The 16,358-nt window shown below is 38.3% G+C and overlaps 1 protein-coding gene across 2 annotated transcripts in view; it reads left to right on the top strand.

Annotated features, from left to right (window-relative positions):
* Positions 1-16,358, top strand: part of AOAH (acyloxyacyl hydrolase) — a 158,052-nt gene that overhangs the window by 26,922 nt on the left and 114,772 nt on the right. For both annotated transcript variants that reach the window (XM_025464638.3, XM_025464639.3), the window contains exons 4-5: positions 7,873-7,939; positions 14,679-14,778. In XM_025464638.3, the coding sequence (XP_025320423.3) occupies positions 7,873-7,939; positions 14,679-14,778 (167 nt within the window). The remainder of the gene's footprint in view (positions 1-7,872; positions 7,940-14,678; positions 14,779-16,358) is intronic.

Below are 16,358 nucleotides of genomic sequence, written 5' to 3'. Positions count from 1 at the left end.
CTTGATCAGACTCCAGTTTGATTTCTTTGGCAAGACTATAAATGGTGATGCTTTCTTTCACTGGGAGACCATTATATGTGGTTTTCTCTTTTATCCTTTTGTGATATTACCAGCTGTTGATGCTCAATAACTAGATCTGTTACTTCACTGGGAGTTGCAAAATGGTGCTATTCAAATATATCATTTATATTATATTTAGTGGTGGAAATGCATTAGAGGCACATTCGCTCATCCTTATCATATTGTAGAGACATTTTTCCCCACTGTCTTTAATGGTTTTGTTCATAGTAGGAAAGGCAGGATAAATGCCTCATTCCTTGGCCTTATTTGCTCATTTTCAAATAATTCATTACCTTTCTGTTATCATCCCATAGTAGTCAATCAGTTTTCTTCAAAATATGGGCCCAGCCCATTATGAACTCTTGAATTTATACATATTTGATATGTATTGTTGTGTAGACCACAACAGATTTTTGGTCTATGTCAATTATTATCCTTTTGTAACTCAAATTGTCACATGTTTGACCGGTGGGAACTTCTTCAAGTTGGCTCCTGAGTCCTTTTGACATGAGCCTAAGTAACTTTTGATAGCTCCTTCACTAATTGGTATGACAAGATGTTCCAGCCCCGTCTTGTACATTTCCAGTCGCAGACTTGAAATCAGTCATTTCTCTCAAAAAATCTGGTTTCTGTTAGTGAAAAATAGTATTTTAAGACCACAGTCTGGGAACATAGGAATGTTCATTGCTACTGAGGTGGTCATTCTTTGTAGGCCTCTTCAGTAGACAATGACAGAAAAAATACATATATTTACATATACCTCTATATACATTTACCCATCTTACGTATAATTTTAAGATAAAATATCTAGTGAGTTTATACTGACACTTCAAATTCAAATTCAGGACTACAGGATTTTGTTTTTCTACAGGATTTTCTTCTTAATCTCTTCCATGTCATATCTCCTTCTTTCCATACTTGAAGTCCTAATTCTAAAGGACAAAGGGATAAAATACCCCATAATTATTCACTCATCTATCCCTCATTACCCATATAACAGTCCCAGAATATCAATCCTAGCACTGCTGCCATTAATATACTTCATAATCATTGAGAGCACTTAAAATTGTTTTCTGCATATACTTTTCTCCTTTCTTCACCCTTTGTAATCATTGCACTGTATGGCCCGAGCATGCAGCTATTATGTACAATACCCATTCCCTGCCCACCCTCACTTAGCTCAGCCCCATCAGTAACTATTTGATTGATGTTCATCACCAGCCCTTATGAGGATGCCTCTCTAGTCAAGTTGTCTAGAGCTCATTCCTCAGGAAAGCCTCCTGGGAACAATATTCCCTGAATTTTTGCATGTCAATAACAAGCTTCAGTGCCCTTTACACTTGAAAGTCAGTTGTTTTCTGGATATCTAAATCCTTGGCACACAATTTCTTTCCCTCTTACACAATTTCTTCCCCTTTCTTTCCCACATCTTAAATGTGACTTTAAAAAGCCTACTGATAATCTAATTCTCTTTTTCCTGTAATTTCTGCTTTTGCCTAGAAATTCAAAGATTCTTTTTTCTTTTCTTCTATAAAATTCAGTCATCTAACTAGAATGTGTCTTCATGTCAGTTGTCGTATGTTGGTGTCAGGAATGTAATGTGCTCTCAAGTATATTTTTTTTTAATAATTTCAGGAAAGTTGTTTACTTATTCCATTTCCTTGATTTGGTTTTCTTTTTCAGGGATTTCTAATATTCATATTTTGAATCTTCTTTGCCTAACCTCAGTATGTTGCCTATCTCTTGAAAACTTTCTATTCCTTTTTTTAATCTTGAAAGTTTTTTCTCTTTTTCACTTTGCATTTTTCATAAGACATTAGCTATTGTATTCAGTTCTTGTGTTCATTCTAGTTCAGACTTCATTTCCCTTGTAATCTTGCATTCTTCCCTGAGTTCTTTTATTCCATGACTGAGTTATTCTGATTTCTGTTGTTCTTTCATGACATCAACAGCATTTTATTAATGCTTCTTAGCTCATTTTGAAATACTATGTTATGTTTTAGTCCTTTTTTGGGCTTGACTTTCTGGTATGCTTTTGCTCTCTGTAGGGATGCAAGTCTGTTCCTTATTCTTTTTTTTTTTTTCTTATAATAACTTTGTATGGGAGTTGACCTAGATACATTTCTGTTACTCATTTTTATGTGAAATTAGTTTTCCAAAACGCTTAAAAAGAGAGGTGGTTCAGGATACTTTTCTAGATCCACAGAACTTTTTTTGTTGTTCTTACGTAGTGTTCACATGGATACACACACACACACCACAACACCTTGCTGAGTTTCTGACTGTTCCCCTGCCCACTTTTACTTGGATTTTCCCTTTCCTTTGCTTCTGTCCAGCTCAGTGTTATTTCTAGACTCGGTGTTTCTCCTCAAAAACTGTGTGCATGCTGTCCTGGAAGACAGCTCTGGCAGGTCATTTTCTACAATTTGTAGACGCCTGGCCAGGCCAGCCCCTTAGTCCTTCTAGCCTTGAGCCCCTTCCACGCATCTGCTAACACAGTGGGCAAAACTCCTCCTCCCAGTCTCCACAGCTATTCTTTAATTGGCCCACCATACTTTGTACGCAATACCTATGGACTGTTCCGGGATTCCCCTATTCACTTTTTTTTTTTTTTTCTGGCGTTCCATTGCTTGCTTTCTTTTACTTACTCCCACACGGACATTGATAACCTACAAGTCTTGTGGCCATGAATGGTTTATCCTTGCCTAAATGTGTTTTAGGGTTTGTGGAGATACCTACTTTTGTTGCAACTGTCCATAGGTTTGGGGTTTTTCAATCCATGAGCAATTTTTTTCCTCCCCTCTTAGGTAGAAATTCCCAAAATCTGCTGCCTCCAACATCATCTTTCCAGAATACTCTCTGTGTGGGGTTTTGCTGTTATATTAATATCTACTATTTGCACAAGCCCTGCAACTTCTGTTTTTCACCCAAAAACATGCTTTTGAAGTCTATAAACCTATGTTAAGACATAAAGACTTAGGTCAAGCCTCTTAATTACTCTACAGTTCTTCACCATATAAATGTCCCATATTTTACTGACCCATCCTCCTATTATTGGACATTCACAATCTATTATAACCTTACTCTGTATTTTCACATCTCTGAATTAGAGAAAGAAGAGGAAAATATTACCATTTTACAAAAAGGCAGCGCTAAACCCCTGAGCCACCTGGGCTGCCTCATTTTACAAAAAGGAAAAAAGTGAAAACCAGTCATAATTATCATTAAGACTTGTTTTGATTGGTTGTCATTTCCATGTAATAGACCACACTGAACCATATCATAATTTGTACCTGGGGTTTGATTTTCTCTTTTTAGGCAAAGTTGTATTGTTCAAAGATGAAAGGCTCAGTAAAAATCCTTTTTCCTAGATGACCCTGTCCTAATGTACTAGTGAAATGCAACACAACATGAACCAAGATTGCTGGTATTCCAGGTACAGTCTGGGCTCCTTTTGACTCAGCACAGGACATTTCAGAATTTGATGAGGTAAATGGGAGTCTGAAAGTCAGATTCTGGTAAAATAAAAGTTGATACTTCACCAAGGGAAGCAAAGTAGGTATTTCAGTTTTCCACAGTGGTTTATCTTTCATTTGAAGGAATTTCAAAGCATTAAGAATGCTGCTTGGGGTTATTTTCATTTTATTAACTAATGTTCTACCTCTGGATAGAAATAAGGTATTCAGTTCAGCTTAAAGGTTCTTTCATTTGACATACATAAAGACATAGTGGGCATTACTGTTTCCATTTTATGGATGTAGAAACCAGTGCGCAGAATGGCCATGCAAATTGTAAATGGTAACAAAGATAATCAGTCTTCTAGCTCAGGATTTCTTCTTCTTAAAAACAAAATAGGTCTGAACCGTAGTGCCTACCTGCACCCAGTATTGCTTTCAGTCTGATAAGCCAGGAGAATGGGGGACAGGGAAAGTGAAATTATGTACTTCAACACACAGTTACTATTTTAAAGATTATTTTTAAATAGTATTGCTTTTACCTCCAAAGCAATAAAAGTTCAGAAAACATAACCTTAGCAGTCTGAAATCATGTAAGCAACATTCTTGAGAATAATCACTCAGTAAATCATGTTGGCCTTTCCTTGCCTGGGAAGACTTTTTTTTTTTTTTTTTTTTAATTCTGCAAAACATTACTGACCTTCAGTTTCACCTGCTGCTTTTGCCTCTGGCTCTCATTAGTAAACACCTTGGAAGAATCTCAGAATTGTTAATGGAAAAATGATTAATGGAATCATTCTCCCTAGGGGTCAGCAGACTCATACACTCTGAGACCCTTGCTAGAACTTCACTTTTCTTGGGTCACCTCTGCAAAATTCTTATTCTCATGGAATATGATAGCTAAAAACTCATGTAGATTTAAAACGAGGAAGGCAACTCTCCTCAAATTCTGGAAGTTCTGAAAATCTCCAAGCAAATTGGAAATCATAGCCACAAAACTTGCTGTGTGGTCAGTTAATCTCCCTGTGCTCCAAATTTCTCACCAGTACTTAGTGTATCACAATACCTTCCATACCTGGAGTAGATGAAAAATCAAATCAAATGTCCTAAGTATGTTGAAATGCACACTCTAAGTAACATGGGCTTTTGGAGTAAAAAAAATTAATCTCTTACTGAATGATGTAGTAGATCCGTGTTTGGGGGCTTTAAGCTCTCTAAAGTTTAATGTTCCTTCCTATAGAACAAGGGTAAAAATAAGCACTCCCTCAAAACGTTCTTGTGAGAAACTTCTTCATGGTAAATGTGAAGGTGACTTCCAACCTAGAATGTTCTGGGTTTTATTTATACACATGTGTACATCTAATGTATGATGACTCCTCCCTTGCTCCTTTTTAACTTTCCTTTGCTCTTGGAATGGCCACATTTTTTTTTCTTCTATGCTGTTTCAAATCTGACTCTGTAGAAATCAAATGTTCTTGTACCTTCCTGGTCGCAGATAGTTTAACTGTATACATTGTACACCAGACAGGTGACTAGCACCTAGATAGTAACTATCTTTTCCATAGTTGTATCAATAATGGTGAGGTTATAGCTGATCAAGTTGACTGGGCTCTATCTGGCTTGCGCTGGACACTTTACATGTCTCCACTCGGTACCCTTCTGTGCTGATCTAGAATCTAGCTGTCAAGGGGGCTTCTCCTCTTCCAAACTAGCCATTGCTCCAGGAGCCCCTCACTCTTAATCATCACAGAATCCGTCTGATAAATGATCACAGAATCCATTTGAGAAACAGACAGTCCTACTCAAAGAACAAGGAGAAACTTTCAGCCACTCATTTCAACTTGAGCAAAACAAGGTTCTAAAAAAAAAAATACATACACGCGCACACACCAACATCTCTTATTTTACCAGAAAGAAGATAAATTTTCTCTTTCAAGCTGTACTGCACAAGCATAATATTGCCCAGCTCTCAGCTAAACTAGTTCTATGTTAGCTATACTTGAAACTTGCTTGCAGAGTGCTTTGCCAATTCATGTAATTTTGACTGTCTGCTACATAATTCTCCAAACCTCCTAGACAGTCTAGTGAAGGAGAATGAATCCCTTTCCCACATTTTTCAAGTGAGGGAATTGAAAGGTAAGCAATCCAAGGTCAGAAGCAGATCAACAGATGCTGAATTCGGGTCTCTGAGTCCTATGACATTAAAGGTTCTTGACACTCTCCACTGCAGTGCCCCTGCAAAGGAGCACCCAGGGGGAAGAGGAGGTGTTTTTTTTTTATTAAAACAGTTATATTGACGTATAATTCACACACCATGCAATTCACCCATTTAAAATGTATGATTCAATGGCTTTTAATATATTCCCACAGATGTACATCCATCACCACAATGAATTTTAGAACATTTTCATTATACTGAAAAGGACACTTGCACCTCTAAGCCGTCACTGCCCCAAATATCTATCCTCCTCAGACCTAAGCAACCATTAATTTTCTGTCTCCATGCGTTTGCCTCTTCTAGACATTTCATATAAATGGAATTATGTTTCTTTCACTTAGTGTAATGTTTTTAATGTCCACCCATGTTGTGGCATGTGGCAGAGCTTCATTACTTTTCACAGCTGAATAATACTCTATTGTATGGATATAATCTATTTAGTTCATTCCTTCATTTGTTAATGGACATTTGGATTAAGTTGTTTCCTCTTCTTGGGTATCTTAAATAATGCCACGATGAACATTCATGTACAAGTTTTTGTGTGGATGTATATGTTTTATTCTTTTGGGTATATATCTATGAGTGGTCTTGTTGGATTATATAGTAACTCTATGTTGAACCATTTGAGGAATTGTCAGACCATTTACCAAGGTGGTTGCACCGTTTTATGTTCCCACCAGTCGTGTATGAAGATTCTAATTTCTCCACATCAGTACTTGCTATCATCTATCATTTTTATTACAGCATATCATAATGGGTGTGAAGTGGCACTTCGTCGTGGTTTTAATTTGCATTTCCTTAATAGCTAAAGATGAGCATCTTTTCATGTGCTTATTGGCCATTTGTATGTCTTCTTTGGAGAAAGATCTATTCAGATGCTTTCTTTAGGTATTTGATACCGTCAACAGTGAAGCCATCTGGTTCTGGGCTTTTCTTTGTGGGAAGCTTTTGATTACTAATCCAATCTCTTATTATACATCTATCCAGATTGTCTATTTATTCTTGAGTCAGTTTTGGCAGTCTGTCTTTCGAGGAATTTGTCCATCTCATCTAGTTATCTAATTAGTTGTCATCAGATGCAGTATTCCCCTATGTTCTTTTCATTTCTATAAGGTCAATGTAGGGGTATAATTTTAAGTTCCTACTACAAAAGCACAGTGTGTTTGAAATTCATGCCTTATTGTAGGGGAAAAAGTCCTATGAATAGATCCATCATAATACAAGAGTAATATTTATATTATTTACTATGGAGTAAAAATGCAGTACTAGAGAGAGTTCCCCACGTTTCTCCTGTTCTTTCACTACCCTACCTTCCAAGAAAGGTGTGGGGTAGCTCAGTTTGAGATAAGCCTGACAAGATAAATCCTCGTCAGGGAGAGATTCTTGTCTCTTCCCAGGACAGCCTGTCTGTCCTAATTGTGCTGAGGTCCTAATTCCCAAGGTTTCACAGTAGATTCACAAATTGGAAAAACAGGACCAGAGAGTTAACAGGTTTCATTGTGCAGATCAATCCACAAAGCACCCCTGTACTGTCGCAAAGGAGAGGAAGGAGATTGCTTAGTTAATGTGTGTGTGTCCCTGGGTGGTGGCGCTCTGGGGAGGGCATCTGTGTGTCTGCGTTCTCTGGGGTGGATGGCAGGGCAGAGATATCTTGACAGTCTCCTATCTCTGGGATTCCAATAGCAAAAACTAAATATCCAAAATGCAATCTTTTTTACCAAATGAACACAGGAGAGGAGTATTTTTAACAAAGCTATATTTCAGACTATTTACTTTAAAGTGAGTCCTCTTTCTTTCATTTCGACAAAGGAGATCGTCTCCAACATTCACATGTTTCTTGCTGTACAGAAGAAAATAAAACCCAAAAAATTAACTCTATTTTTTTAATAAACTGGTGATCTTCATCATGTACAGTCAACAAAGTGTCATTTACATAAGCCTAAGATGATATTTTAATGAATACATTAATTGTAACATTTCCCCCCCGAACTCTTATAATCTTGAACTCTTATAAAACTTGAATTAATGATAAATTAATCATTCAGCATCAATTCCTAGTAAAGATGGTCATTTTTAACTCCTGCATCAAGTCCACCAGAACAAAAAATAATCTATTTCCCCTTCTTTATTTTTTCTTAGAAAAGTTATTCTTGAAGACCACCTGCTACTTAGTGATAGAAATATTTGGACCAGACCTCATAAAACTGTGAGTATGCCGGCACATTAGCCTGGGTTAGTTGCTGGCACATGGGGAAACAGGAAAGCTGCTGGGCAGCTGGTTCCACTTCCAGCAGGTCGTACTCATTGAACAAGGGCTTAAGCTCTGTTCCTATTCTTGTTAGTAGTGGAGCATTCAGACCTGACTCAGATCCTCTGTCACTCGAGGCAAAGTCTCCCTTGGCTCCATTGCTCTTCAAGAGCCTTTCAGAAGGAATTTTATCAACAAGTGACCGAATCCTACTGTCCGGACCCAGGCATTTGGCCCCTTCCCCGAGCACCCCAAAGAGCCCCGGCCTTTCCCTTCTCTCCCAGCTGGGCTCCCAAGCCATGTTCTTCTTAGGTTCTTCTCTCTCCTCCCTCAAGGGTTTCCTGGCCCTGTCCTCATCCCTACCCCCAGCCCTTGACCCTCAGGATCCCGAGTGGGCACCATTATAATCTTTATCCTTCTTTCTCTTATGTTTCTTTTTTTTTTTTTTTTTTAGCTCAGAGGTACCGGATCAGATAAATTATATTCCTTCCTATTCGTGGCATTTTCTCATCAAAGATCCATATGTGGCTTTCTTATATTTATAATTTAGTTACTTAGTTACATTGAATAATGTAATTAGCTTCCAAAGTCATCTCCTAAAACTAAGTCTAGAACTTGGGTTATAACTTACTCTAACCATCCAGTCCCTCTGTCATTCATTCTCATGCTTTTCTCCACCCAGGTAATAAATCCTATGTTCATCTTTCTCTTGCTTTCCTTTTTCTATACTTTTAGTATATATGTATACATAGTTATGTTAATATATATTATGTTAAATATGTTAGTTTATGCTAATAATTAATATATTATGTTAATATATCATATAACATAAAAAACTGTCTACTTATTTATGCTAATAATTTATATATTTTATATTAACATAAATTGATATTAACATAAATTATATTTATATGAATATGTTAACATAAAGTAATATAAATACAGAATCATAATTGATATAAGATGTTTATGTCAATATAATATAGAAAATTAATTTTAACTGAATATTAATGGTCAATATATTAATGATTAATAATTATAATTGATGGTAATTAATATATAATTACATAAAATAATTAGAATTTTACTACAATTCTTACATATATTTCTTTAGAACATATCTTATTTTAGTTATTTCTTTGATATATGAATAGAGTATCACAGTGTATATAATCTTTAGGGACCTACCATTTAGATTTATTTGCTTAAGATTCATCCATGAGATAACATTGTGTCACTGCTATAGTTCTTTCCCTCTGACTATATAGAATATTCCATTGTGTCTCCATAAGATTCTATTCCTTCACTCTCCCATTAATGGGTCTTTAGGTTGTTTAATGGTTTTCTCTTTTGTGAATGGTGTTACAGTGATCATTCCTATGTGGTTCCTTTTTTATATGCCATTAACCTCAAAGCAGAGAGGCTCAGAGGCATTCCCCACAACTAGGTTGCCTAGAGTTACAGAATTTTAAAGACTAAAAGAACTTAAAAGCATACAGTCCACAGTGGTAATCAGTGATCAATCATGCTGTGCACCTACTTCTATTAATATGTACCTCACTCTATCATGATAAACGATTTCTCACGAATTCCAGACAGAGTGTTTAGAAGGCAGGGATGTTTTCTTTTTAGCTCATAATTCTATTACTGTAACTGCCACCTAACTGGATTTTAGGCTGGAAGGCCTGCCCATTGGTCTGTAAGTCAATAATCCACATTCTAGCTGGCCAAATATCTTTTAAATGCCAAACTAATATGGCACTAACATAAAATTCTTCAGTCTTCACACCTTTTGCAGGATTCCATATCCACATGCACAGGGCTATTTATAAATCAGTCCCTGAGTACATTTTTAGACTCATCCTTCCACACTCCAAGCCACTTGTAATTCCCCACATGCACCAAGAGGTTTTGGCCTCAGGAACTTTGCATAAGATGTTCCCCCTGCTTGGCATATCCAAAACCTCTACCCTAAATAGATTCTACTTCTTTAGACCTCAGCTTCAGAGTCATTTCCTCTGGAAGCTTTCCTGACCCTCTGCAGGCTAAGATGGGCAACATTCCCACCACCACCACCACCCCCCCACCCTACACACACATACACATTCCTAGGACCCCATGCAAACCCCTAACAAGCACTTACCACATCTGTGTGTAATTTCATTCTCCATGGACTTTTCTGAGTCACTGAGTAGACTGAAAGCCTTCTGAGAGCCAGGACTGCATTTTATTCATTTCTGCATCTCTAAGTACTTAGCAAAATACTGAATATGTAGAAAGAAGGAAGGAAGGGAGAGAGGGAAGGGGAAGAGAAGAAATGTTTGTTGAATTAATTATTTTAAAAGAACAAAAGTATCACTACAGATGAGCTATGACTAGACTGCTCCAAAGAAATTGCTTGAACATATTAAAACAGATTTAAAAAAAAAAACTTCTTAGCCTATTCATGGAATCTGCATACATACCTAGTATGAGCCAGGTGCTCTGGGGGAAGTGTCAGGTTGTCCAGAAAGGTTTTGCTGGGCCTAAATCAGGGAACCAGAGAGGTAGATGGGGAAAAAAAGTCATAGAAGCTAAAGAGGGCAGTGCAGGCAGGTACCCAAGAGGGGGAGCCAGAGATCAGCTACCAAGTGTCTTCGGATTAAAAGGGCTGTGGTCTGGGTGTATTGAGAAACCCATTGCTCTTCCATAGCTGGCTGGAAAGTGGCAAGTGTGAGACATTTAAGCGCAAGGATCAGAGAGGATAGACAGACACTGTACTAGGGACTGCAGATGTGACAGTCCCCACCTAAAATAACAACAAATGAACACAGTGTTAGGGAAGAATGGGCCCTGCAAACCACCAAAAGAGGGTCACTCCCTGAGTAGGTGGTACGAGAGGAGGACATTTTTTCCTTTGAGATGACTCAAAGTCATAAGACAACGAATTGTCATTAGTATGGGGTGGGCCATTTGAAGAAAGACAGATGTAGTAAACCATCCCTAGTCATGGTTCTTTCCACTATTAGTTTAGTTTGTGAGTAATTTCCTAGCACCCATATTAGTTGTTTGCTAATAGCCATTTCTCCTCTTCTGATGTGTTCTTCCTACAGCTTGTTTTGATCAATCACATACAGTTTTGGGTTGATACAGGTGCTGAAAATGACAACCTTATGATTCAGTTTTGCCTGAATTTCAGGCTTCCAGTATTAAATGTGTTTCCTAATCCAGAGGGCATCCCTCCTCATTATTTCATACCAGTCAATTCTCAATGATTCATGGACTAATTGTTCAGCAATTACATTTCCTGCCCATCAGCAAGCCACAGGATGTTTTTGGGAAGAGGGACACCTGAACACTCAAGCATTCTCCCAAAAACCTGGGTCATGCTGGGAGGTGCTACTTCTAGGAGCAGCCGATCCTAGGCAGTGACCATGTGCTGGGTCCTCCTCTGCCTGGTCTTAACCTCCGTTGTGCCATGGGTTGCTGTATGAAGCCTGATCCTTATCTTCTGTACATCTCACGTTGCTTCCTGGGATTAATTTATCCTTTCCTCTAATCATAAACTCTTGTATTCCAAACTTAGGAGCACTCAGAGATCAGGAGAGGCCTAAACTACTAATATTTTTTAGAAGAAAATGCAAAATGAGGTTTATAACATAGCATGCTTAAATGTAATTAAAGTGTTTTTTTTCAGAAACCAAAAATACAAAGCAATATCTGTGCCATTCATAAGATAATTACAGCAGTTCCCCCCCCCCTTATTCAGAGGGGATACTTTCCACGACACCCCAGTGGGCACCTGAAACCAGATAGTAATGAACTATATATACTATTTTCCTATATATTCACTCTTGTGATAAAGTTTAATTTACAAATTAGGCACAGGAAATGATTAACAATAATAAAATAGAACAACTGTAACAATGCACTGTAATAAAAGTTATGTAAATGTGGTCTCTGTCTTTCTCTCTCTGAAAGTATCTTATTGCACTGTACTCACCCTTCTCCTTGTAATGATGTGAGATGCTAAGATGCCTATTTGATGAGATGAAGAGAGGTAGAGGATGAGGCATTGTGATGTTGTGTTAGTGTTAGGCTACTATTGACCTCCAGACAATATGTTAGGAAGAGAATCGTCTGCTTCCAGACCACAGTTGACCAGTGGTCACTGAAACCATGGAAAGCAAAACCACAGATAAAAGGAGGACTACTATACAAGATTTATGGAAGTGAATAAAGTCACTTAGTGCACTCTGAGTGTGGTCCAGAACTGGGATAAAAGTATTAAGTTGGATGAGGATGATCTTCCTTCAATACTATGAGTATATCTCTGTGACTACATATTAATACATAAACTGCCTTTGAAAGTGATGTCAAGGTCTAAATCTGAGAGCTTTCATGTGTGGAAGGCCCTGTCCTCACTCCCTGCCATAGGCTGTTACTCTGACTGTCTGTTAACCCTGACCTTGCATCCTTCTTTTGATTTATGGTGATGATCACCATCATTGACTTCATTCTATGTGATCCTAATTAAACTTGTTAATTAGCTCTGCCAAATGTGTTGATGCTTCCTCCTCCACCATCCCCAGCCCGCCACCACGTGCCTCATTCCTGCACACCCCTGTACCTGTAAGGGTAGTAAAAGAAAGGAAATTAAAATGTGACTATTTTGGTCTTTTTGCTAGTATGGGAAAACAATGTTGGGTAGGAATGGTTATTATGAATTTGGACATTTCCTAAGGATTTCACATTTTATGTGTCACTTGGGCTTTCTCTCCCACAGCTGGTGAAGAGCAATGTGCTACTTTGACACTTCTTTGCATCTCGTGCATTCTAATGGTTTTACACTTGTTTGGATTTATGAGGCTCAGCATTTTCTCTTCTTGTCCTAAGGACCACTTCTCCCTTTCAGTCTTTTGATGATGAAGCTCCGATCTTAGAGGACTCTGTAGAGAACACCAAATACCTAGTTCTCCTCTCCTATTCTTCAGTATAGAGACTACCAGTCTCACTTTCTGACTGTGAGGCCTCCATTTCCACTCCCATATTCAAGTTCACTCACTTGAAATCTGCCTATTGCTGAGAAAAAGAATAGATCTGGGATATCATATGATTAGTTGGTGATCCTGGATTACCACAGATGGGGCATTGGCTGTAGGTTAAAAAAAAAAAAAAGTTAAGCAGAGCCCTATTTATCATCCTCCTGAGCCCACTAAATATCAGACCCCCAAAAAGACAGCAGTCATCAGTTAAATAAATGAACCATTAAGTTGAGAACAGATGTGTGAAAACAGCCACCCTCCCCTGATTTACTGACCCTTGGAAGACATTAGTTGGCTAATGGACTTTATCTGCCACAGACAGCTTGCCCCACAACTTAGAAGATGTGGCCTCCTTTTATACTTTATGTTGCCTCCACCTCTCATGAAGGAACCCTGGGGACAAGCAGATGATTCTCTCTTTTTCCTCGTAATTCCGATGCTCACAAAAGATTAAGAAGCTATCTTGCTAGGCTTCAGACAGAGATGGAATCAGGACTTGGAAGCCACCAGAACACCGGGGCATGTTCTCCCCAGGCTTCCTCACTGCACCCACTGGGTTCTGACCCCTGCACCCTATCCTATAGATTAACTTTCCAACCACTCAGTCCATATGGCAGAAAATGACATTACAGTCCAAAGTCATTATAGCTCCTGTTATCCTGAGAACAGCCCAGAATGAAGTTGAAGTCTTTAGTACTAATTCTAAGTTTCCGTAAGATAATCTGACTGATTATACTTGTCCAGTGTCATCCAATGAGGTCCAATCAACTGGCCCAGAGATAGGGAGTTCAAACACAATTGCCAAGAACCTGCCCCTGTGGGTGAAGGGAGATAGTTATATGGTCAAGTGAGCTGGGAAGAAACCCTAAAAAGTATCTTCTAAAATCTAGACCGGTTTTTTTGAGATTAGTCTCTAGATATTACCAGTCCATGTTTATGGATTCTTTTTGTTGTTTGGTTTGGTTTTGGTTGGATTGGGTTTGAATCAATGATTTACTTGGAAAAGTTACTAAAAAAAATACTCTAATTGTTCCTTTCTTTGAAGCAGCACATTGTTCTCATTCTTCTTGGTAAGAAGAGTTTGGGGAATGTCAGGTGGAAAATGGATATGGAAGGTTTGCTTTAGCCCCTTCAAACCAAATATAAACCAAAATGTTTGAAGAACAATTTCCTTACACCATCAGGGATGGAGACAATCAACTATATTTTATTTTCTTCCAAAAGGTCAAGAAATATATTTATTTTAAAGGGAAAGAGAGAATTTGGATTATGCCTAAGAAAATAATTTTAGGTATTTAAGGCTTTATCACACATGATTTTTTGCTATAAGGCCTAGAAAACCTTAAAATATTGTTTCTATCAGATTATACCCCTGTCCATTTTTCCTTTCCCAGTTTTATTTGTGGCTTCTCCTAAAAAGAATCACAGTGCCCGTGTGAGAGGCTGACCATAGCCCATTGCCGTCCATGCCCCCTCCACCCCCAGGACCTTATCCTAAACAGAGGAGAGAGCGACAGGGCAGGAGCTCATTATGACCTGGCAGCTAGATGGGCCTGGACTCAAACATTGTGCTAGAATCCATTCTGGGGATTTACCTTCCTTTGAATTAGGTTCTATTTCTTAAATGCCTGAGAGATCTTAAATAGCCTTTGTTTTGTCCCCTTTCCCTCCAGGCTTAACACAGATATGAATGCTGATGTGGTGTGTCATTCCCTGGAGTTTTGTAAGCAGGACCCTGGCCAACCATTGTGTCATCTCTACCCGCTTCCCAAGGTGAGTGGGTCTTCACCTTGAATGCCAGATTATGCTGACGTGCAAGCCCTTTGGAAATGTTGTAAAGGGAGGTGCAGCCTCCCTGGCTCAGTGATTTGAGAACAGAGAGAGGCAAAATGACATTTTCAATTACATCGTGTGAAATACTATTCCCCAGTTTCAACCTAGACCCTTCCCCCCTCCTCATGCTGCCAAAGAATGTTTTTGCTATTTAACCATCGTAGACTATCATCTAGAGCTGGGCTGGTAGTAGGTGGGAAAACTAACCAGCCAAGAAGAGAAGAGGTTAATTTTCTCTCTACCATTTAAAAAACAAACTGGTCACTTTTATAGAAAGGTAAACTCATCCAGTTTGCCCAGGACTTTCCTGGGATAAGCACTGAATGTCCCACATCCTGGGAAAATCTGAGCAGTTGGTCACCCTAGTCTGAGCTTTATTGTTCTCACCCATAAAATGGGTATAATTAAATGCCTAAAATACCTCTCTCATAGGTTTGTTGTGGGAAGTAAGTGAGCTAATACATCCAAAATGCTCAGCGCAATACCTGCTACATAAAAAACTGTTAATAAATGTGGTAGCCAATATAATTATTATCAGTATCATTATTGTTCAGAGATAGCGCTTTCAGAACACCCTGTGTCCAATTGTTGGACGATTTTCAGTTAAAATACAGGCAGACAGAGCTGCGAATGTTTACAAAATTCTCAGCTCACATTCTGAATGAGAGTATAATATTAAATCTAGCTAGGCCTCAAAATGCTGATTTTTTCAGTAGCTTCCCGTAAAAACAAATAAAAAAATAATAAAATAAAATAAAATAAAATAAAATAAAATAAAATAAAATAAAATAAGATTCTATGCCTCCTATTCCAGAATTGTAGTTTTTCTGTGTGTGACACAATAGGTTTCTGTTTTATATGTAAATTCCTTTTTATCCTCATTGAAATAAAGTCACTTTAGCACTTTGTGGCCTAACCAATGAACATGATGCTGCTGACTGACAGTATGAGATATCACAAGCCAGTCCCCTTGAGAAGGAAGAAAAAGATGTGAATCCCTGGAGTACCTGCTTTCTTGGTCATTGACTCTGTGCCAATTATATTTCCCCAAATTCCACCTGAGAAGTTTTGGAATCCACTGGTTTCTAGGAGGGATTGGGCTTTTAATTAAAATTCTTTTCAAGTGTTCAAATAACATGCAGATATAGTATCATAATATTCACTACTTAATAATGCACAGAGGAAACGTGTCTCCATGTACAAAGGCAAGTGATGCGGATTTTTTTGTCGTTTCCTTAAATAACATCACGGTATATATACATCACACTCACAGTTATACATAGTTACAAAATGTTCAACTTCAAACTATCCCATGTAAAACGGCATTCTTTATTTTTGTGCCCTATGGAGTTTATATCCGAAATACCAATTCCTTGTCTTCCCATCACAACACCCTTTGCAGTTGCTGGCTGGGAGGGAGTGGAAGGATTTCAATCCAGAAATGCTCAGCTCGCACCCCAGCAGGGCATGCTCCCTGGTCAGCCTGACATTCCCCCACTCACTGTTTTGGTCCTCCTCTT

This window comes from Canis lupus, chromosome 14 (assembly GCF_003254725.2).
Source record: "Canis lupus dingo isolate Sandy chromosome 14, ASM325472v2, whole genome shotgun sequence".
NCBI lineage: Eukaryota > Metazoa > Chordata > Mammalia > Carnivora > Canidae > Canis > Canis lupus.
This window is presented reverse-complemented; position numbering and strand designations above follow the sequence as displayed.